The sequence below is a fragment of the Leguminivora glycinivorella genome, chromosome 8 (genome assembly GCF_023078275.1).
Source record: "Leguminivora glycinivorella isolate SPB_JAAS2020 chromosome 8, LegGlyc_1.1, whole genome shotgun sequence".
Classification (NCBI taxonomy): domain Eukaryota; kingdom Metazoa; phylum Arthropoda; class Insecta; order Lepidoptera; family Tortricidae; genus Leguminivora; species Leguminivora glycinivorella.
Genome location: NC_062978.1, coordinates 6708541 through 6733899, shown reverse-complemented (window position 1 = coordinate 6733899; position 25359 = coordinate 6708541). Strand labels below are relative to the sequence as shown.

The 25359-nt window shown below is 40.5% G+C and overlaps 1 protein-coding gene across 1 annotated transcript in view; it reads right to left on the bottom strand.

Annotated features, from left to right (window-relative positions):
• The window catches only part of LOC125229032 (transient receptor potential-gamma protein-like), a 37025-nt gene that overhangs the window by 6473 nt on the left and 5193 nt on the right, over positions 1-25359 (bottom strand). Inside the window, 15 exon segments of the mRNA XM_048133797.1 lie at positions 397-592; positions 1226-1349; positions 1610-1856; positions 2211-2350; positions 3015-3158; positions 3269-3503; positions 4144-4329; positions 5481-5502; positions 5504-5527; positions 5614-5894; positions 8603-8777; positions 9182-9375; positions 18824-18949; positions 19418-19460; positions 20076-20211. Of these exon segments, the coding sequence (XP_047989754.1) occupies positions 397-592; positions 1226-1349; positions 1610-1856; positions 2211-2350; positions 3015-3158; positions 3269-3503; positions 4144-4329; positions 5481-5502; positions 5504-5527; positions 5614-5894; positions 8603-8777; positions 9182-9375; positions 18824-18949; positions 19418-19441 (2118 nt within the window). The 5' untranslated portion in view covers positions 19442-19460; positions 20076-20211.

The following is a 25359-nucleotide window of genomic DNA, read 5'->3' as shown; positions in this document are numbered from 1 at the left end:
TAAAGGTATATAATATACCTGCTTATCTCCTATGTATACATAGCGTTTCTTTTTTTGCCATTTTTTGTACATAAATATTTGCTATTTTTAGGTCGATTGTACTCAGCACGAGCACTTTCTATCTCAATATGAGCCAAAAAGTGTCCCAGAATGTCCATACATTTTTGTTAGTTTCCTCTATTGTTACTCAATACAAAATGTAAAAAAAATGGTAACAAAATAAGAAAAAAATCGTATTGAAAATTTTTTTTTACCTATTAGAATTAAATATTAATATAGCGATTCTGAGTAAAAATAAAATAACATAAAATTTATCCAAAATATCACATAAAAAAAATGCCAACAAAAAGAAACACTCGTATAAACACTTGTGGACGAACAAAAGCACAAACTTACCGAGATGAGTTGGTAGGAGTGATTCATCATAGCAATAAGCAAATTCAGCAGCACGATGACGTTGATGACGGCGTACGTGCCGAACATCAGCATGCCCCAGAAGCGCGTGAAGATCTTGATGCCGTCCAGCTCGAACGAGTCCAGGTCTACCAGCCCGAACGCCGCCCAGAACAGGGTCTGCATCGTTTCGAATAAACTGGAACAAACGAGATTTATTTTAATACCACGTCGGTGGCAAACAGGTATACGGTCCGCCTGATGGAAAGCGGTCACCGTAACCTATGGACGCCTGCAACTCAAGGGGTGTCACATGCGCGTTGCCGACCCATTAGAAACTTGTACACTCCTTTTTTAAGAACCCCATACTATAGTTCATCGGGAATACTTCGGCAGGGAGCTCATTCCACAGCCGGAGCATCCGCGGGAGGAAATTCCTCTGAAACCGCACGGTACGCGACCATTTACTTACTGTACGGACTCACTAAGTACTTAGCACTCGCTTTTGATGGGGCAAGCGCCTTAATAGGCGCATGACAGGTGCCCTTAATACTACAAAAGGAGCTAACTCAAGTGCTATACATAGCTATGTACGTTTATGTTCTCAAGTGCAAGTTGTCTAAAATCAATTATTCCTCGTCTTGTAAGTTTTTTTTAAGGGGAGATACCAGACTGAAGAAGTAGTAGAAGTACTAATCTGGGGCTTGCTTCAGCCGCCTACGGACTAAATCCCTCCACCCTGTTCGGAATAATGTTTCCGTAAACGTGGTATACAGGTTTTTTCCGATTGTGTTGTGCAATCCGCGATGTTAATAGAGGTAGTGACACTTACTTAGCAAACCGCCGCCACACGATGCAAGCATCGGGATCCGGGATGGTACCGTTGGCGCTGCTCGGGGTCGGCACACATCGCTTCTTCTCCATGTCCGCGTAATACCACAGCAGCTGGTTCAGACCTGGACACAGCAGTTTATGGGATTACGGATTACTACTTGATGCAGTAATGCTTTTTTCCTCATAGAGTTTCTGCATTCTGCAGGAACACAGAATCAAAAGGAAATAACACAAACAAATTAAAAAAAAACGAAAATCGAATACCTACATTATTTCCATAAAGGTACCCCCTTTCAATCCCATCTGCGACCAAAATAAAATATACCTACAGGTAACTACGTCACGATCATCGCGCTAAATATGCCCTAATGCATATACATACCGCACGAAAAAGCAAAGATGACCAGTATATCGAGCACGAAGAATTTCAGAATATCCAGAACCATACGGCTCAAGGACACCTGCAGTGGCCCCAGGTGCGGGTTGACGCTGAATATGTACACCAACTTGAGGCTGCTGAAGATGTTGGCCGCGGAGAACAGACCCTCGGAGAGGAGCATGGGGTCCCAGGCGTCCCATTTCTCGCGGGGCTGGTTCCATTGAAGACCCTGTGCCATCTCGCGGCGCACCTGCAGTACAGTGATTTCATTTTATTTAACTTGTAATTTAAATCAAGAAGTGACACCTCTGATATAGATTGTTAATGACAAGTCTGTTTTATGATTGAGGAGACAAAAAGTAGACGAATCAGTTGATGATAGGTGATTGGTGTAACACGCGCGCATTCAGAGGGTCTATGCGCAATGTAGGTGGTGGACCTTCGACTTTAGCCGGAACTAAAAAGCTGACTTTGTTCTTGAAGGTAGCATGAACACCACAGTTTATTCCAAAATTTTAATTTGAATAAGTCGATATCATAATGTTTTACACCTTATTCCTATGTATGTAAGGAGTAGGTGCTTCAAAAATATTTGATACTTTACCTGAAAGTGCGACACGATCCTGAGCGCAACAGTGGCGACATACAGCGAGTTGGTGACGAAGTCGATGACGTTCCACATATCGTGCACGTACTCGCGCAGCCCCATGTCCCAGAGCTGCTTCACCTCGCTCCAGATCAAGCCTGGAACACATCCAGTATCATTTAGCAGGATACATTTGCTGGTTTATAAAGAAAGTTTTTCACAAAGCATGTCGTGTCTAAGCGTATCTGGGAAGACCAACTGGCGACCGCCCGGCGGCGGCGGGTCGGCCCAGATACCGCTGGGAAAACAGTGTGATGGCGGATCTGTATCAGCTACAAGCCGATAATTGTCAGGAAGCTGCGCAGGATCGGAATACTTAAGTGCCCTCGTTTTGGACGCCAGGATTCTCTTTGGATCGCAGAGCCATATTAGTTAGTTATGTCGTGTCTAAGGCTGGTTTTATTGTCACGCGATCCGCACCAGACTAAATACCTCTGTATTAACTCTAGATCGTTTTAGAGTAAAGCGGACGGGTCCGTGCGGATGACAACATAAACTTTATATAAATTGGTCGCGAGGATCGCTCCGCTCGGTTGGTCCGCGTGACACAACCAACCTTAATATAGGTGAAATCTTTTGAATGGCCTGAGAGAAGTTCGACCTTTGATCGTCGCTGATCTGAGTGATCTCTATGCTGAACAGCTGATCCAGGCGAGAATAATACACACGGCGAATGAGACGTCCGTCGGTGGGACAACTAACTGCCTTTGTTATAGTTCTACCCCATCAGTCGCTGTCTCGATGTTCGGGGGAGGAACTCACCGCTGACCCAGGCGAGGATGAGCCATTCCACGAGGGAGGGCGGTGCTCCTCTACGGGACACCGGCGGCTGGCCTTGTGTGGTGCGATCCCATCCTATCCCCATTGTCGCTGTCTCGATACGCTGAGACGCCAGGATTAGTAAAACTGGAACAAAAACATCCTAATCACATGAAACTGCAAGAGATAATTTAAATCAATCTTGATAAAGAAAGGTGTCGTATGGTTGACGGACCATTTTCCAGCAGACTACTCACACAGGAACATGAAGTAACTGGCCGAGTGGCACAGGAACTTGATGAAGGGCTTGCGCAGTGTGCGGCCGGGTGCCGAGTGTGGTGCCGCCAAGTACGCCAGCGCGTGCAGAGGAAACATGGCGCCGATGCGAGCCATCTCCAGCGCTTGCAGCAGCATGTTCTTACGACGGAAGCCGGGCACGCTCTCGTACCAGATTGAAGCTAGCAGCTGTTGCACGTTCGGGTGCGCTACAAACTGAAAATTAAGAAAATATTTTGTATGAAAATACACTATAAACATCAAAAATATACATATAACACACGCGGCCTTGAATCGAGCGCTTCCTAGTTACAGTTAACACTTTAGTTGGGTATTGGACATTATCGGCCATCCACTTATTTGCTACCCGCTGTGAGTATTGACCCGCTCTGTCTATTGAAACGAAAATAATTGGCCAATCTTGAGGGTTACGTTGAACATTGATTTCAAATTGTCGCTCAGCACGATACAAGGGACTATGCGCTCTGGCGAACCGAGGACACAGTCACTTTATATCCATACTTATGTCAGTGCGATGTTCGGTCTTAAGCTTGAGCTGTACTTGATAAGGAGCGGTAGCGCGGCAACTTCCCATGGACTAGCTTTGTGTGGTACCGTCTTCTGGCACAGTTTTACCTATAGCCGGCTTGAGGCGTGAGAGCCGTACTGCTCGGTGCCCCCGGCTCGGAGAGCGATGGCATGGCGAACCCTGTCTCGTCGTTCAGTTAGTGCAGGTAGGCCTTTTACTGCCGCAACTTGATGGCGAGCTTAAGGCGTGAAAGCCACATGCGCTCCGGCCCGGCTCGGCAAGTGGTGGCGTGGCGGCACCCAACTAGTGGTTCAGCTACTGTGTTACCTTCTTCTGTCGCAACTTGATGGCCAGTTTGAGGCGCGAGAGCCGCATCCGTTCCGGCGCACCAGGCTCTGCGAGCGGCGGTGTAGCGGCTCCCGTCTCGTGGTTCAGCAGCACTTGCAGCTCGTGTGAAGTGCGCGTGTGGTCCAGAAGCGCCGTCGCGAACTCCTGGCATTGGGCGCGCAGCTCCTGACAAAAGATATCCCCCATGTTACAAATGAAAAAAAAACAAGTGCGAGTCGGACTCGCCCACCGAGGGTTCCGTACAAACTTTCTTTCAAACTACCTAGTAAAAATAATCTCATATTTTCATATAACTCTAATGACTTGACTAGAAGACAAAAGTACAGGCACTAATGAGTATTATTGTGTATAGCGCCATCTCCCGGTCAATTTGCTAACTAATTTGCGCGACCTGGTTTTTCAGGGATAACTCTTTATAATGTTAACCGATTTACACAGTTTTTACTTTATTGGACAGAAGATGGTTTACGTAACATCTCGTATTAATTTGAAGTACGATATACATCCGCAAGGGTGGGTAAATCGAAAGTAAAAATCTGAAAAGTTTTTTGTAAATTAAAAAAAAGTATTCAAAATACAAACACGATTATATTTTTCCTGTAATATTTAGCATAAAAACAATGTTTACTAAAATTTTCATAATTTTTCGTTGGTAAACTTCGGAGATAAGGGGGGGGGAACGGTATTTTTTTTTATATTTTCCTTCAAAATTCTTTTTTTTTTCCACAACAAAAAAATTATAAAAAATAGCTTATTTACGTTTAATTTGAGCTCTTTCCAACGATACCCCACTTGACCTAGTAACTTGAAATTTACAGTTTGCCCCCCTTTCATTTTGGCCATTTTCTACAATTAAAATTAATATATTTAAAAAAATTACACTTTCTATTTGTAGAGGTTTATAATGTTCATAACTATTCCAAATTTCAAGTTAATAGCATTAGTAGTTCTCGAGATATTTAGGAATGTGACAGACGGACAGACAGACGGACAGAGTCGCACCATAAGGGTTCCAGTTGTACCTTTTTGGTACGGAACCCTAAAAACAAAGCGCAAAAATACTAATATCGCGCACTAAATAAATACTCGTTCATCAAATCGCACAAGCCTGACTTATGCTTCTAAGAACTTAATCAAGCATGGTAACGACAGACATCGATTTACAGCTTGTGGTTCTTATTAACCTCAAAGCTCAAACGCCGTAAGTACTTATCGGGTCTTTAGACGACAGAGCTATGAGACTCAGTGAGGCCAGCGCGCGATACGCATTAATGCTAGAACGAGAATGGCGCAGCACTAATCTTCACATGACTTACCTGATATTCAGTCTTGAACTCATGCTAGCTCCCACGACAGCTCAGCGCTGACGATGAGACTCGTGACGCCAGCGCGCGTACGCATTAATCCTAGCGGGAGTGTCCCACGACAGCTCAGCGCACGTCGTGCGGCAAAGCCGTCAATATCGGGTCTTTAGACGACAGAACGATGAGACTCGGTGAGGCCAGCGCGCGATACGCATTAATCCTAGACCGGGAGTGTCGCAGCGAGTCCTCGCGCCGCGCGAGCACGCACTCGTCGCAGCCGCAGCGCACGTCGTGCGGCACGGGCAGCGCGGCGCCGCGGTCCAGCAGCAGCTTGATGATCTCGTAGCTGTCGCGGTGCGCCGCCAGGATAAGCGGCGTGATGTCCGGCGTGAAGGTTGCCGTCTCCGGGGGAAGTGCTTCCCAACTCTGTAATATAATGGTTACTGTGAGACACTACCATTATCTTTCTTTTTTTGTTTGGGTATGACTAGTAAATACAATAAATAAATAAATATTATAGGACATTCTTACACAGATTGACTGAGGCCCACGGTAAGCTCAAGAAGGCTTGTGTTGAGGTACTCAGACAACGATATATATAATTTATAAATACTTATATACATAGAAATCATCCATGACTTAGGAACAAATATCTGCGCTCATCACACAAATAAATGCCCTTACCGGGATTCGAACCCGGGACCGCGGCGTAGCAAGCAGGGTCACTACCGACTGCACCAGACCGGTCGTCAGTAAGTAGTGTTATCAATGTATCGTGTATTGAAAAGTGATTTATCCAATACGATTCCTTTAGATAGATGTTATTTTTCGGGTTAGTATAATAAACCCGAAAATTACATCAAAAGAAATCATTCGTATGTATTAGTCGTAGGAATAAAATTTTGATTAGATATGGGTATTGTCCTAAGAATATGTGTTTTATGAATGGTCATTTGTATATTTATGTTTTAAATCAATACATGTAGATCTTAATACCTACTATTAGATATAAGTAAAACAAATTTATACTGAATACTGAATTTCCCGTGTACATGTGACATGTATGTAAAAGCACTTAGGTAGGTACATTAAAAACCAAAAACCGCTTTTACGATTTAAACAGTATATTACGTAAAACTCGATGGGTATTAGTGTCCTTGTCTGAAACAGTCCCCGGGGACAGATTTGTTTTACCGACCCACCAATTACGGTTAATGAAATGAACGTTTAATACACGACCCTAACTTGTGGACCAACTTTACACATATGAGGCGTTCCGTAGGTACTTAACACTTTCGAAACCGGGCTCTACGCGGCGCTACGACATTTTCGCTACATACGGGGAAACCCATGTAATCGGCTACGCTTCTACGAGCGGTGTACCCGACAGTCGGGTTCTTGGTAGCGAAAGTGTTAAAGGGTAAATCAGTAACCGTAGGTAACTCATAATCACGGTAACGTAAGTGTTACTGGCACTAAATCTATCCAGTTCCTAAGTTTCTGCAAGGTGTTTGAATATGCCTGATTCGAACTTTAATATACGATATGGATAGGATATTTCAGGATCAAAGGTGACACGCGGTTTTGTTTAAAGAAATGTATAATGTTTCTGTTCGATCGGGGCAGAAGATTACAGCAAATTAAACCGCATTAAACAAAATATATTTAGCGTATAGTCACTTTGAATCTAGATGTAGGTACAATATATTTTATTAATGATTAAAATATACCCAATATGCTACTTGCCTCCTAGTCAAATCAGCTTCTTTTTAAGAACTGTCAAAACGAATTTGAACGACTTGCTAATTAAAATAGAATTTAGAGGTATAAGAAATCGAATTGAGTGACGTCACGGTCAACTCAGTTACTTTATATATTTCTACCTGACTTATTAAATAGAAATTGGATTTAAAAATAACTCCTGTCCATGTTTTTCTTAAAATTATCTGATGCTTTATTTCGTGCATGGTATAAAATATTTTATTTTAACTACAGTCAAGTTCTCTATACAATAATAACGCAATTCTCAGATGTAATCCACATGTAAATCCAGTCTTTATCCAGCTACTCACACGCGGTGCGATACGCTCATAAAACAAGAGGAAATATAAATAAAGTGTGCCCGTCCCAAAGCACTCCAGTTTACAGGCCCGCGGGTTATCCCGGGAATAATGACCCCATTCGCTAAGTGCTTTATATCTGTCCTACCTTCATTCCCCGTTCATTCAGGTTAGGATTAGATGTAACGGACTGTTTTGTCTCATTATATTTAAGTTACAGTTGAAAGGGATTGTTATGTGTAGCTAACCTAAATAACTTTTCTAAATAAGTCCAGAGAACGCTGGGAAAAGGATAGGTGAGAGAACCGAGGAAATATATTGTTATGGGCCTGATTTTCACATACTTTTTTTGTACAGGCAGTTTTTAAACAGAAATTGTCTAGTAAATAAACAATTTGGTTTTTTGTTTAATTTTTTAATGATATAGGCAGCAAACGAGCAGACGAGCCGCCTGATGGGAAGCAGTCATCGCCGCCCATGGACATAAGCAACATCAGGGGAACCGCTTACGTGTTGCCGATCTTTGAGAACCCTAAATACCTGCTTCTTGAAGAACCGCATGTCATAGCACAAGGGGAGAACCTCAAAAGGTCGCTCATTCCACAACTTGCACGTCATGGGCAAAAAAGAGCGAGAGGCCCCTCTTCTCTCTTCCTAATTCTGAGTCACAATTTTTCAAAAGCGGACGAAGCGCTCTTCGTGGTCCAGGAGGGCGTCTTCGGCCTTCACAAACTCCTCAAATATGGCCTGCAGCAGCTCCACGCCGAACTTCAGGAGTAGCTCTATCTCCAGGTCCTCCAGGCCACAGTACTCACGTCGGACCACTTAACAGCCTCCACGAACTTCTCGGAGATGGCGTGCAGCAGCTCTTCGGCTCGTTAGCTCTTTGGGTCTATGGCATCCGGAAAATAGCGGGTCACAACTGGATGAGAGAGCTGCAAGACAACTGCAAGACCGGGAAAAGTGGCGTACTAGAAGAGAAGCCTATGCTCAGCAGTGGGCGATTAAGGGCTGATGTGATGATGATTCTGAACTCTACGCCGGACTCCAGCAGTACCTCCCTACTCTACTCACGTGCAGCTCCCCAGGTTTGGTGCAGCGCTCCTCGTGGTCCAACAGAGCTTCAACAGCCTCCACAAACTCCTCGGAGATGGCGTGCAGCAGCGCGTCTCGCGTCTCCACACCGAACTCCAGAAGTAGTTCCACCATCTCCAGGTTCTCATTGTCGATGGCCATCAGGAGCGCGGACCTGGATATTGAACAATTTAAGCTTTTGTATTATGATACTAGTAGATTTTTTTTGATGACAATGCGCGTTATGCGTGAAAAAGTGAACAAACGACAATGTTATAAAATGTCAAATGCACGTTGTAAGTATTGTACGAGGCCGCAAAGCTTGGTCCTTGACATTGTTGAGCCTAATTCAAAGACAGAGTCAGAGTTTGTAAAAAAGAAGAGAAGGGGTAACTGACCTTTCCAGAGGATCCACGCAGTCCTGAGTCTCCCTGGAACGCAGCAGGAGTAGCAGGACACGCCTCGTGCCCGCTACGTCACCCCACTCTACCCCCAGGAGGTATTTCTCGTCCAGTAGTACCGCTATTGTTGGAGGTATCTACCGAATCTGACTGAGCCAATAAAGAAGATATGACGGACCTTCCCAGAGGATCCACGCAGTCCACGTTGATATGCTGCGTCTCTCTCGCACGCAGCAGGACACGCCTTGTCCCCGCCACGTCACCCCGCTCGACCCCGAGGAGGTACTTCTTCTCGTCCAGCGACAGCACTGCCATCTCCTGGTGCGGACGCACCACGTTCTCCTCCTCTGTCATCCCGTGGATACTGTGCCGCTGCACACAAACAAGGATAAATGAAGAGTGCACGCCCGATACGAAATAAGTATATGAGTACACATTTAATGTTACATTTATATAAATGAAGGCCAGAAGTGACCCTCCCTGCATAGACAATTGTTTACTGATGACAATTGTTTACAGAGGGGGGGCTCTTCCTAAAGATGGCTGATGTACGATAATGGGCCAGCATATCATACATATATTCTAATAGACATTGCGCGACACTCAGACAAACTTAAAGACTACGACAACTTGTAACAATGCAGGTGGATAACGCCGTCGCAATGATCGCATTTATAAGGGTCCTTGAATAAGAAGTTATAAATATGTATAAGTATGAATTGTCGTTTATTAATGTGAAGTAGGCTAATATTATTTTATTTTAAAATCCGATATTGTACACCCTAGCAGGGTAATCATGTACCTACCTGACCAAATGTAATACCAAACTGTACAAATGAACACGATTTACAATGGAATAAATGAATATGAATAAGTACATAATACATGAAATTAGGAAGTGCTCGCTTTTAGCAGAATCTAAAATTTCATTAGGCTGGTATTCAGTGACGTTCCCTGGCGTCCTCCGGCATGTTGGGGTTAAGTTCCGCCATAATCCATTAACCCCGAGAGGCGCGGTTAACCCTCAACATTTTCCGAGACGGATTAAATAAAACAAGGTAATCGGGACGCCGCGTTTTAAACTCTCGGGGCCCTCCATTATGCAAAAGCCGCTAGGACTGGTGTAATATCTGGCTCGGCGCGAATTACCATCTCAAGAGGGAATATTATACCCGTATTATCTCTCAATAGAGCTGTGTCCGCGGTGCGGCTTTCTATAAAATATATTCCCTGTCAGTTTATGTTAAAGGCGATCAATATACGTCCGATCCATCTATCAAAACAACGATTATGAGTTCCCAAAGGAGCTGACTCAGCTCCGCTGACCTTCTAGACGTATCGATGTTGTTAGTATGAAAAATGATGCAAAATAGGTCACTTGTTGCGATGTGCAAGCACGGGCGCCGTGACAAGACATCAGGCGACGGGAAGGGCGCCGGCCGCCCACTGCCTTGTCACTCGTTATGCAAATGGAGAGGCTCTGCCGGCCGACTCACCATACCCTTCCCCCTATCGAATAAACTCAATACGTATCCGTCTGTTTGTATTTGCATTCGTAACTCGTGTAAACAGCGAATAAAGATGAAACTTTTGTAACGTGATTGGGTTGATTGTTCGCGCCAAAAATTCTAGAATTTTTTCCAGTATTTGTTTTAGCTTTCGATAGCCATTTTCTATATTAGTTTCGGCACCAATTGCCAGACAGTGACCCGATTATCTTTGTTGTGGTTTCCAGCTGCGCCTTTAATATTTACTCATCATTATAGTCGAGAAATATTGCCAGGTCGGCCGTAAATACTAAAATACGAGCTCGGGCGTCGTTAATTTCAATTTGTGAACCGTGCGCGGACATAGCCCATTTTACTATTGTAATTACTACAGGTTGTAAAAGGTGCTAATGATTTTAATTTGTCCTAATGGATGCTCCATCGAGGATGCACATTTTTGGCGGCGCTAAGGGTCGTGGCGATCGGATGATAAAATTAAGAGTTTAAGACTACAAGAAGGCACAGAGGAGTTTTATCTCGCTCATATTGGCGTAACATAACGTATAACATAAACAAGACATTGAAGAGTATGTAGGTTAAGGTGCGGTGGATGACAATAGAGAGTACTCTCTGGGGCCGGAGCCCGTAGAGATATTGATAGAAGTTCTATATATGCGACTGACTTTCGGAACTCTGTGTGTTGTAGGATTGATACAACTTTCCGCACTTGGCTACTACCTAGAGGTACATCTACTACAGCTTGGTAAAAAAGAGTTGAAATGGAACTTTGTTTATGGTAGCAACACTTAAACGTTCTCAATAGTTACCACACGCAAGACGGTTTACAAGATGGTGGCGCCGCCCCTATTATTTTTTAGTCTTTTTTGCCGCACTACTATTTATAACATTTCTAGCTAACACTCCTAATTTTCCTATGCCCACTTGCACCAATCATTAACTCAAAGTTAGTGGGCTGTCTTTCTTTTTTTTTTTAGAAATCAAACAGCCTTTTACAAGTACGGTTTACAAAAATATACAGAGTGGGGCCTGTAACAAAGGCGAAGAATTGAACTCTAGGCTATTCTCCTTATACTGATCAACATTTGTTCGGCGACTTTTAAAAATAACTTGTATTTTGATTTTTATCACCCATGAAAGTTTTTTCTAAGAGGTAATGTATTGCGAATTCTGTTAAGTCTAAAGTGTGACAGACAACGTCAATGACAACAATAATGGCGTACATTGAAGCTAATATTTATTTTGTATGAAAAATTAAAAATTTAAAGACTTCATAATTTTTAAAAGTCACTGAACAAATGTTGATCAGTATAAGGAGAATAGCCTACAGTTCAATTTTTTGCCTTTGTTACAGGCCCCACTCTGTATATAAATCTAGGCCTAAAGTTTCCTGTCATCTGTCAAATTCCATATAAAATGGAGGGTTAACCCTCGGGTTAACCCTCCATTTTCGTTGGTGCAAGTGGCCCTTATAAACATTTGTTTGTTTGGATGATGACTTCCTAAACGCACACGAAAATAACAGAACAAGTAAGAAAAACAGATATTTTTTATCCAAGAAAACACGCCGGGTTTTGGACGGCAAAAGTTTGCAAAGTCTAATTTATTCACAGGCCGCGAGTAGGTAGGTACACGACTTTATTGCTTACACATTAAGGTTTTGGATATATATTTTTGGCACTTTATCCCCATCTATATTTAATAACTTGACTGTGTCTAGGCTTATATTCGACGCACCTAACTATAAATAAAGGATAATAAATGAGCATGAAATATTGAGATGATTTTGAGCACATATTCATTTCTAAGCTACCTGTCTCTACTCTACAAAATTTCGAAATTTTCTGGAAACGTTCGTAGATATTTGTCATGCTAGTTCAGACAGTGTCAGTACGTATTGTACTGAGACTGACTGAAATAGCATGACACGTTTGCAAGTCTCCGTAAAAATACGAAGGTAAAGTTTTTCGCACTCCATCTGTACGAACCGTAAGCGATTGTGTTTGACTAAGTACCCTGTTCATTGGTGCGCAAATGGCGGGGTAGGTACTATCAGCTGCAAAAGTGCACGAAAAAAATAAGAATTCATTAGTAAATTCGCCATGCCCTTTTGCTGCTGATAGTACCTATTATGCGGACAATTTTGTTAGTAGGTACGAATATTCGCTCAGCATTATTATGAAAGGGCATATCCTTTTTTGGAATCTATATCGTGTAAAAACATTGGCCATGAAGCCGCAGCCGGGGCGAGCGACTAGTGTTTACGATGTTCGATTAGTTACGTTATGATAAACAACCTCGTTAGACGCGTGTGTGTGCGCGCACACATGCACACGACTTCAGGGAGTTGCTGTCACGTCACTAGAAGGTTAAGAGACTTATCTATATAATATGGGCGCTACAAACACGGGGTTTTTGCGACCGGGCAACAAAGCTGCCTGGGTGACTTTCGGATGGCAAGGTATATGTATCCAGACCTTGTCCGTAGCCAAAAGTACAATCTTTGACGCTTCGTAGCGTATTATCAGTATCTCTTTCTATCAGACTCTTCCGTATTGAGTGTTATAGCAGTTGCGTATGGTCCGCCACGGAGCGTCTAGGATTGTATTCTTGGCTAGAGGCCCTGGATCATGTTTGCGGAAGAGCCCTAGCCATGATATAGTATTTTATGCAACAGGCGTTTAAAGGAGGTCAAAAAGGACGAGTGGCGTGGGTAACAATTTGAGGCGAAGCCGAAAATTGTTATTAAGATGCCAAGAGTATTTTTTGACTCAGTTAAACACCGTTGCATATAATAGTTTTTCTACGACAATGCACTTAGTTTTTAATAGTTTTCTTGAATAATTTTCGTGAAATTCACACTGTTTCCTGTATTTTGACGCAAAGGTTTGCACTGTCAGCTCAGCTGCCCAAAGCCTTCCCGCGCACGCGCGCAGTATCGTTATAACAATACGTTGCCATGGTTACAGAGCCAAACAATGCGTTTTCAGTTTTTTCGATACTGCGCGCATGCGCGGAAAGCCGGTGGACGGTGGCTTTGGGGAATAGACTTTTATTTAGGGGTTTAAAGATCTATGCACGACCCTGTAAATCACGAATAACATAGATCGATAATACGTCACAACGAGATGAATGTCCCGATACGACGCGCCGTATGAATTCTTAAACAGATTTCATTAAAATAACAAACCTCAGCCCGGTTCATAGTAACAAGGTTGTATCAACAAAGGACCGCCCGATTCGCGCCCGCACAGAAATAAATATGAAATACATCTGTTGATGTTTACAATTACACGGGCAGTGGTGAAAGAAATCGGTAGGTATATGGTGCTTAGAAAGAACGATCGGAGAAAACCAGGGTGCGTAGAAAGAGACCCATATCGTTCACAAGTAGTGTATCTTATACAGGTTGTAAAGAATCTCCTATCCCAGTAGTGTTTCGTGTACAGATATAGGATGTAAAGAAGAAAAGAAGGAGTTCCACCGAATTCAAATTTCAAGATGATTGGCCTTTATGTTAGAAAAACATACAGGGTGCGAGAAAAACCTAATTTTTGTTTCAAAGCTTTCCTAGGACATGTAGTTATGGGAAAAGTTTTTCTTGATTTGTGGCGTTTCTAGCTGGAATTTGTTTTAGGGCCCATGCAAGTTTTGATCCTGGACAAGAACAACGTAATGTATGATCATGTGGATGCAAAAATGCCAATCGTCGTTGATTTGAAATCGGAGGAATGTCTTGTAAGAATCATTTCGCGTATAGTAGCACGGAATCAACCATACAACCTGTATGTCTACAATTCAGTATAGACGGGGAACGATTGATTGGCCTCTTGTTTACGGGTTGTTATTTTACTGAATAAGTATCATGAATTATTAATTTATGAATTGGCTGGATTATGCATGAGTACTTCCTTATTCCATTGATGAAAAAGACTAGCTTAATCAGCAACCGGTTATAATACAGATTATGTAAATGCAATTACGTAGATTTATACAGAATGATTTTGTAAGTATATAGCTGTATAGCAAGAGCTCATAATGAACGTGTGTAATGATTGGTATACATTTTTTGGTATAGTAACATTTGATATAACAACATTTGGTATATTTTTAAAGGATATAATCACTCATTTGACATAATTAACATTTGGTATAATCACAAAATATCTACTTTTATTTAGTATAATCATTATTTCGTATAACACTTATTTATAATAACCGTTATATGGTATAACTATCTACTGATATACGACTAGTATAATATAACTAGCAAAAGGTATAAAACATTTCATGAATTAATTTTATACTTTTTAACCCCCGACGCAAAAACGAAGGGGTGTTATAAGTTTGACGTGTCTGTCTGTCTGTCTGTCTGTTTGTCTGTTTGTCTGTGTGTGTGTGTCTGTCTGTGGCATCGTAGCTCCCGAACGGATGAACCGATTTAGATTTAGTTTTTTTTTGTCTGAAAGCTGAGTTAGTCGGGAGTGTTCTTAGCCATGTTTCATGAAAATCGGTCAACTATGTCGCAGTCGGGGGTTTTTACAAAATTTTAATTTTTGAAGGGATCACAGTTCTAACCTAACCTAACCTACTTTTCTGGCAGTACATATGTTTAAGGGTCACAGTTCTAACCTAACCTAACCTATTTTTGCTGGAAGCAGCGCGTTGTGTGTAGGGGTCACAGTTCTAAGCTAATCTACTTTTCTGGTGGACTTCCGGTACGGGCGCCATCTTAGCGGTATCGTGTCGTGAATATTTTCTCCTTCTTTTGCTCATTAATGCTGTTTAAAGTGTAATATCGATAGCTTATAATGCAGTAAACTAATGTTATAGTGAGAAGCTGATGAAGAATTAATCTCGAAACGCGTTTTGCCCCTTTTTTGTCGTCAACGGCCAATAGTCCACGTGCCCTGGTTGTAAAATCTAGCTATCAATTTACAAGTGCCAACTACCGAACACTGTCGTACTTACCGTACCAAAATCTTAAAACAATTATACTTTGTACTTTTGGCACTTGAAAAAAGTGTAAACAATCCAGAGCCGTCAAATTTGACAGATCCAGGGATAGTGAACCTTTTAAGGCTAGAAACCTTTTCCTGTAAAATTTAGCTTAAAATCAATATTTCGTAAAAAGTCATAATTTTTCGTTGGTAAACTTCGGGAGATAAGGGGGGGAATGGTATTTTATTTTTTACATTTTCCTTCATAATTCTTTTTATTTTCCATTACAAAAAAAATATAAAAATAGTTTTGATATGTACAATTTGAGCTCTTTCTAACGATACCCCACTTAACCTAGTAACTTGACATTTACGATTTGCCCCCCTTCCATTTTGGCCATTTTCTATAATTAATATTAATATATTTTTTAAAATAATAGTTTCAGCTTGTAGAGGTTTAAAATGTTCATAACTGTTCCAAATTTCAAATCAATAGCGTAAGTAGTTCTCGAGGTATTTAGAAATGTAACAGACATACAGACAGACGGACAGAGCGTCGCCATAAGGGTTCCTTTTGTACCTTTTTGGTACGGAACCCTAAAAAACATAAATAATCATCATCTCATACGGAGGGACGGAAGCTCGAAAACACAAATATCGAACTCGGAACAGATGATGATGATTGATAACAAGCAATGGCAAATGTCGGACAGATAAAATTAAAAATCGCATAAGTACTACCCTCGGAGGAAATATAGACTGGAGTAGCCTTCATGTTGCGTCTACGTACAAATAATTCTGCCAAGATTCGCGGGAGGTGAGGAAATAACACATGTAAAGGAGTACTCACAAATGCAAAAAATTTATTGTCAATACACACGCACATTATGATAAAAAAATAACACATGCTCATTATGATGATCAATGTCTCATTACGATGTCAATATTATTATATGCTCTATTCTAATTGAAATTAGGTTAATTCTTACAAAATATATAAATGAAGTCTCGTGGGGAGTGCGTCTTTTAATGAATAAATTGATACATAAATATCGACCCTATTGTAAACCACATTAGGTAACTTCTTAAACAGCAAAAAATCGAAGTCTCGTGGGGAGTGTTCGTGACGTAATTTCTACCCACCAACAAATTTCAAATCGATTGCATTCGATCACATAAATCGATATTCGATGACGTATGACAAAAATATTATCATTTAGATAATAAAAACAGTAATATAACAATATTAAAATTACTTACAAATGGAATATTATGCCATCTTTTTGCAAACTTGAGGTATTTGAGCGCTTATTACAAGTGTTCACAGCACACGCGGGCATTTTTAATTAAGTACCAGTGATATGTGTCGTGGCGATTCTGTGAATGAGCATGAATCGATTGTGAAATTGTATTTACGTGACTTTATGAACATTTGTTCAAGTTTTTTGGCAGAGGGGAAAGTAACTGAAAGGCTACTCCAGTCTATATTTCCTCCGAGGTACTACCTTTATATTTTAGTAGAGTTAGTGCGTTTTCACATTATCCAATCCGATATCGGATGTAGGACCGATATCTCATACATTACAGGCGCCATCTTGGATTTTTCCATCGAAATCCTTCCGACATCCGATATCGGATCGGATAATGTCGATAATGTCGATGTGTGTTGACGACCGGTCTGGCGCAGTCGGTAGTGACCCTGCCTGCTGCGCCGCGGTCCCGGGTTCGAATCCCGGTAAGGGCATTTATTTATGTGATGAGCACAGATATTTGTTCCTGAGTCGTGGATGTTTTCTATGTATATAAGTATTTATATATTATATATATCGTTTTCTGAGTACCCACAACACAAGCCTTCTAGAGCTTACCGTGGGCCTCAGTCAATCTGTGTAAGAATGTCCTATAATATTTATTTATTTATTTATTTAATGTGAAACCGGAGTTACATCCAGATTAAAATGCAACCATGAGTTTTAAACCTCTGCAAAATTAGGTACTTTTTGGTTGATGATTCCCTGAAGAAAATAATAATATTCATTAAATGTAGGTTAATAATATTCATTAAGGTTTGTATTTGTGAAGGTGTATACGTTTCGTCAAATTAACGAAATTACATGTTAGTGGAATGAAATGGAAAATAGTAGTGAGCTCAATTATTTTTAAATAGAGAAAAAAATTCAGGAACCAAACGTTACCTAATAAACAACCCTCAAATTTGACAGCTCAGGTTTGTTTACACTTTTTTCAAGTGCCAAAAGTACAAGGTATAGCTTATATCACCTTGACACTGGCAAAATAGTCCCACCAATGGGACTGAGGCCATTTAATTAAAAAAAAATCTACTTTTCTGGTAAATTATGGATCTAATTTATTGAATTTTTTATTTATTCTAACTGTGCTTTAGAAAGAATTTGTGTTATACAATTTATTTATTATTAGAAATAATCATTATACTCAAAGTATGTTATAATAAATGTTTTTCGAAAAAATGATCACTATATTAAATAAGAATTATACAATTTGTTAGTATATTATTTGTTGTTATATGATTCAATAATTATATCATACGATCGTTATAACGACTAAAAATATATCAAAAAAAGTTATATCGATCGATACGCACCCATAATGAACAACTTTTATTACAAGACCAAAGCTGAAATCACGAAAAATAATTTGTCTGTACTCTGTTTCATACCTACATATGGACTGACGTCATCGGTATGACGTCAGTCCATATGTATTCTCATTTCTATAAAACAGCCAAATATTTTTTTTTGCGATTTAAGTATTCCATAGTCGTTCATTATGAGTATGACCTCAAAACTCACTATGTTACACCTGCTTACAAAATCATCCTGTATAACCAACCATACTTATAAATAATCATTTTCTGGTCATACTCGTATAATGTGAAGCTTTGGTTGATTATTATATATAATTTATTAAAACCTTTATTTGATTTGTGATTACTTCAGGATCTATTCATGAATGGATCAAAGAAAAACATCAATAGGGAAGAAGAAAAACCTGCCATTTTCCCCAAAAAGAAAATATAATTAGGAACCGCATAGCTACGGCGTCTTACATTCAGTACGGATAGAATCCTTTTTGGTGTACTGGGAACAACACGGTGTACGTATATAGTCACTACATGGGGTCAAAAGGCGATATGACCTGCCGTATTCACCTTTGGGCTAAGTACAAGAGCGCTGCAAAAGTACATCTACCCATTCCCCTCTCTAAGGCTAAGAAGCCAACTGGATGAACATCTACCTACTTATTCTTGATGAGTATTACAACGGTGATCAAACTGAATAGGTACATATCTTGAAAGAAAAAGGAGGAAGCTATAATCGTGAAGGGTGAGCATACCTTGACCTTATTGTCGAGCGGCCGCGGCTCGGGCGCCAGCAGGTTGCCCATCTCGACGCGGCAGGTGGACGGCCGCCGGATCCGCCCCGCCGCCGCTGCCGCCCGACATCTCCGACCCGCCGCTTTCTGCACACACAACACACCTTTACACAGAGATTTTCACCCGCCGCCGACGGCGGACCGTGGCCAGCAGCATTAATTAATTTTTTTACGGTCCGTTCTCAACAGCCTCCCGCGGCGGGTACCAGTTGGTAAGCCAGAACAAGCGCTCTCAAACGTCTAAGAAAACATCATACAAACGCCGCGGCCGACTGGTCACAACGACCAAGGCCTTACACCACACATTCAGCTTTATGTACCAAGCGGTTGACGCCCTTAGATATATTTAGAGCGCACTGTAAACAATCAACATACCACTCGCGTATCGATATATCCAACATCTCAATAATTCTGAGTAAAGAACTCACTGAATTAATCACTTTTGGCGGATGGCACGCGAAATGTAAACTAGGAATCCATTAACTGGAATGGGAAGCACTTGAGACTGTGCTGCCGCCTGGCGGAGGAAGTGGGTGACGCTGCGCGTGCGCTTACCTGCGCCATCTCCGCGAGCGCCATCTCGTTCCCGTTCCGTGAACTGCAACAAACAGGCGAATTAGGCGGGCGAGTTGCTGGGCGGGCGGGAACAATTCAACATTAAGCTGAGAGAGGTGTCTCATAAAAGGCGTGCGTACCTAGTTAGGTACTCGTCACAGTATCTCTAAACTGAATTTCAGTATATCATCTGGATATCAGAGTATCATTTTATTAGACGTTGTATACGTTGCCATATACCATGCAGTTATGTAGTTGAATATCCAAATTTCGTAAATTACCACTTTTTCGCTGTTGTATATGCAGATTTTAGATATTCGCAGTGGAGCCCGGAGCCTCTGGGATGTGCTGCCAACTGAGCTTTCATATGTTTCGCTCGATAAGAAACCCCTCTAGCTCTTACAGTCAACTCCCCTGGACCTATGGCTAGACTCCACTCTAAGCAACCTTAATTCGCCACTGTATTCGGCCCCCCTCCTCTCAAGTTCTGCACGCCTCGCCTGCACTCTTAGTACGGAACTGCGCACCATCAGCTACCCTGCTCCCCTCACTTGCATTTCCAGCGCCCCGCCTATTTTCCACCCTTCACCTCAACACTGCACTTTGCACCCGCCACATAGTTCTATCCTCCCAGATGCCCCTCCCCCCTCCCCCTCACCTGCACTCTGCGCACGCGCCTGGCGGCGATCTGCCGCGAGTGCCGCCGCAGCGCCTCCAGCGCGCCGCCGGCCCCCGGCCCGGGCTCAGCCGATCCACAACGAGGGACCCATGCTTTGCCTCCGCTTTAAACGTCTCTGCAACAAACAAATCGCTGATTATTACATATTCCCCACTAAAGAAAAATAATATGCATATGTATTATTTAGTATTGGCTCTTGAGGTTGCCCGGTTCATAAGCTTTCCCAATTTTTAAGTGTTATAAGTATTACTCGTGTGGTAACGGGTTAAGAATTTCACCACCCCTCCCCCTAGTGTCCACGTTTGTTAGTACCGAGTTGAAATTATGATAAAACTAGCTTTTGCTTGCGGCTTCGCCCGCCTTAAGTTCGAAAATTGCTCCATACAAACTTCCACCCCCCATTTTAATGAAGTGGGGGATTAGAAATAGACAAAAAGTAGCCTATGTCACTCTCCAGCCCTTCAAGTATCTCCACTTAAAAAAATCACGACTATTCGTCGCTCCGTTTCGCCGTAAAAGACGGACAAACAAACAAACACACGCTTTCCCATTTATAATATTAGTATGGATGGTTGTTATTGCATTTGAAGCTTAAGCATGTGGGTATACCTCAAAGACGTAAGTAATATTTTTTTTATTACAAACAACTTTTATTAGGACCAAATTACACAGAAAAAGTAGGTACATAGTATGTCTATAAAGTATTAATATAAGTCCATAATTAAAATCACTACTCATTGCCGTTGTGCCTCTACGATTTCCTCGTAGCGTTTCTACGACGTAGTGCTACGACCGTAGATCAACGATACGACACAACGACAAGTTACAATCTTTGCCGTTGTTTCTCGTTCTCTTTCTGTATCAAAATATATAAAGCCTGCGGGCCGATTTTTGAGTCTCACGGCGTTCGAATTCACCGTTTTCAACCGGTATTTTAGTGAAAGTGAGATTCAAAAATCGGCTCCCTGGCCAGAAATATATGACTACTAGCCTTTGCCCGCGGCTTCGCTCGCGTTAGAAAGAGACAAAAAGCCTATGTCACTCTCCATCCTTTCAACTATCTCCACCTAAAAATCACGTCAATTCGTCGCTCCGTTTTGCCGTGAAAGACGGACAAACAAACAGTAACACACACATTCCCAATTTATAATATTGGCAAAGACCTATATAACTTCGTATAGACCGATAAAGTCTGAAAAAAACGTACTCCAATACCATACAGAAAAAGGTACATTGAGCTAGATGGCGACACACCTTTGGGGTACGCTCGGCTAGATGGAGCTAATATTAATATTTGACATTTTAACACATATCAAGCTAACAATATGGGCCAAATTGTCAAAACGGACGTTCAAAAGTTTTAAGCCTGTGTCGAGAGATGGCAGTCTATGCACTGTGATTACACATTTTAGTTTGACAGTAATTCTCTATAATACCATAGACTAAATGAAATTATTTCTGAATTGAACAATACCATTTGTCGCGAGAGTATAGTAATGCCATCTATTGTTTTACGAGTCAAACGTATAAATTGGACTACGGAGTTCCGATTCTTAGTTAGTCTCTTTTCTCTGATAATACTCGATCCTCTTTTGGCACTGCACTGCTATTCTTCTGATGTGTGGGTTGACATTTCAGTATAGTATGAAGAAAATAGTTCTAATGAAATTCCGCAACATGGCGATGATGGCGCGTAGTCATATTTCTGGTCAGGTTTTAATTAAAAATAAAAATAAAAATAAAATTAGTTTATTTCCAAGAAAATACAGTCATGTATACAATTAAACTGACCTCCACAGGCAGATGCCTGTCCCGTGGAGGAGATGGTTCAGTCTTAGGTATCAATTAAAATAATATCATAACTTCTTACATATAAAAGAAAAACAGATAAAACAGTAAAGGTAAAAATTACTAAGTGGTAACAAGACTTTTAAACATGAGGAAACACCAAGAATATTTAACAGGAAACAAAGAACGGGCTTTCGATTGTACAAAAACACGTAACAAGTTGCCTACCTACCAAAAGTTTTCCGAATGAAAAAGTTATAATTGGATACTTTCCGATGTCACGTCACTTAATAGGTACTTAAAAAAAAGTAGGTACATTGAAATTATGAGTGTATTTATTTCATTATTTGTCTTTCTGGTACCTTGTTGTATAAGGTTAGGTTTTTTATAATGTGTTTATATGTGTTATATTGTTTTGTAAGTGTTTTTTTTATTTTACTTTTATACTCATATTGTAAAAAACCTAGCCTAAGAGAACAGATAAATAAATGTCCATTAAGTAGATACTTTAAAAAAACCGGCCAAGAGCGTGTCGGGCCACGCTCAGTGTAGGGTTCCGTAGTTTTCCGTATTTTTCTCAAAAACTACTGAACCTATCAAGTTCAAAATAATTTTCCTAGAAAGTATTTATAAAGTTCTACTATTTTGATTTTTTTCATATTTTTTAAACTTATGGTTCAAAAGTTAGAGGGGGGGGACGCACTTTTTTTTCCTTTAGGAGCGATTATTTTCGAAAATATTAATATTATCAAAAAATGATCTTAGTAAACCCTTATTCATTTTTAAATACCTATCCGAAAATATATCACACGTTGAGGTTGGAATGAAAAAAAATATCAGGCCCCACTTTACATGTTGGGGGGGTACCCTAATAAAACATTTTTTTCCATTTTTTATTTTTGCACTTTGTTGGCGTGATTGATATACATATTGGTACCAAATTTCAGCTTTCTAGTGCTAACGGTTACTGAAATTATCCGCGGACGGACGGACGGACGGACGGACGGACAGACAGACATGGCGAAACTATAAGGGTTCCTAGTTGACTACGGAACCCTAAAAAAGTAGGTACATTGAAATTATGAGTGTATTTATTTCATTATTTGTCTTTCTGGTACCTTGTTGTATAGGTTGTTTATAATGTGTTTATTTTTTTTTTTTTTTTATAATGCTTGTTTGACCACAGACTAGGCAAAGTGTTATATTGTTTTGTAAGTGTTTTTTTTTATTTTACTTTTATACTCATATTGTAAAAAACCTAGCCTAAGAGAACAGATAAATAAATGTCCATTAAGTAGATACTTTAAAAAAAAGTAGGTACCTACATTGAAACTATGAGTGTATTTATTTAATTATTTGTCTTTCTAGTACCTTGTTGTACATGTTGCTGCATTTGTCACCCTCATCTCTTTTTATCCTCTCATTCACTCAAAAGTTAACTGGAAGAAATCCCTCAAAGGGACAAGTTCGCCTTTGTACTGTTCTTTACTGTAATTACTGTGTTTTTTGGTATTAATTGTACAATAAAGAGTTTACTACAACATTGTGCATCGTGGGGTGGAAGTTATACTTATATATCGCAAAATTCGCAAACGAGAATTATTTAAATTACATTAATTACTCGAGTTCGCAATATTCTTCCGTCCCAAATCCCAAATGCAAACTGCGATACGGGAAAGAGGAAGTTCGAAAAGAGTGGCGATAAATTAAAACACGACTGAAGGGAGTGTTTAAAAAGAGACGAGTTAAGAATTCCCTCTTCGGAAGTTCGGACCTGTATCGTACCAAGTTTTACATCCATACTTAATATTACAAATGGGAAAGTGTGTGTGTCTGTTTGTTAGTCCGTCTTTCACGGCAAAACGGATCGACAAATTGTCGTGATTTTTGAAGTGGCGATAGTTGAAGGGATGGAGAGTGACATAACGCGAGCGAAGCCGCGGGCAAAAGCTATAGTAAATTCATATAAAGAGGAAATTTTGTCCCTCCCTCGGAAGAAATATTTTTCTATAACTCCCGCTACGCCTGCAATTGTCATAGACATAGAAAAGTTTTATTCAACATCACATGAAACTGCCACAAAAGTGTTACATTATATTTGTGGACATAAAAAAACTACACACTTACTGAGCGAGTATAATGAAAAGGTAAAATTAATGTATTCTCAATTCTCATTGACTAGAGCGACAGCTTAAGGTCTACGGTTTATCTTGTACATACTGCATTTTATGTATTTAAAGTCAAAGTTTAAAGTCATATTACAATGCGCATATGAACGTCAAATGCTCGCGTTCGACCTACGTGTGTGAGATTTAAATATGTGTACAAAGCGCGAGAACTTAAAGTGTTATATTGCATTTTATGTGTTCGGATGTTCTCCTCTATAGAACGCAATTTAAAAACGATTCTCGCGAAATTTTGTGACCAGATTCTATGATTATACAGGGTGGGCCAAACCTTGACGTCAAGAAATTTTATTTAGATTCCTTACATCATGGGCTATCAGAATATACCCCATGTATATTAGCCGTATTGTAGTTTTTGAGTCACGAATTTTTGATTTTTTTTTCCCTTAAATAGACCATCCTGTATAATTTTTCATAATTCGGAATTGCCATAAAGGAAAGATCTAATAGCGTGTAATTATAGCGCTAAAACCATCGATCGTAACATGACTGTGATAATGACTTGAAGAACTGGCCGATTTTCACTTTTGCGTTCTCTAAGCATATCGAGAAGGTCTACAGTTCACAGAGTTGCCACTTTTTAATATCTACTCTTTTTAGGGTTCCGTACCAAAAGGTACAAAAGGAACTCTTATGGCGCCGCTCTGTCCGTCTGTCTGTCGGTCCGTCTGTCACATTGCTATATATCTCGAGAACTACTGATGCGATCGATTTGAAATTATGAATATTTATGAACATTGTTAACCTCTACAAACTGAAAGTATTTTTTATTTATTTATTAGTATTAATTATAGTAAAATGAAAGGAGGGCAAACTGTAAATGTCAAGTTATCGTCGACATCTCTTCTAAATACCTAAAACAGGTATGGATATGTTCCTCGTTCTCTCCAGATTACGAATTGACCTGTTTTAGTTTAAGGAGGGGGGACAGGTCGAGAAAAAGGGGGGGAAAGATGGCGACCGACCATCATAGATATTTATTCACATCTCGAGTCCTATGGCACCAATCTGTTCGTGCGAGGTGTCATTTGAAAGCTTATTAAACCTACTTTAATTGTTTTCAAACAACTATGCTCATAAAAGTAACCGTTTAGGAAATATTTGAAAATATGTGTTTTTTTATCGCACATGAATTGCACAAGTACTAGTAAAAAATGCGTCTAACTCAATAAACAATAACTTTACCGCAATTGATGTTATTATAAAATTTTCGCGTCTATTCATGCTCTTTCTAAAAATATAAGTTTCATTGGTATATGATAATATATAACCATGTAATTAAGAATTTT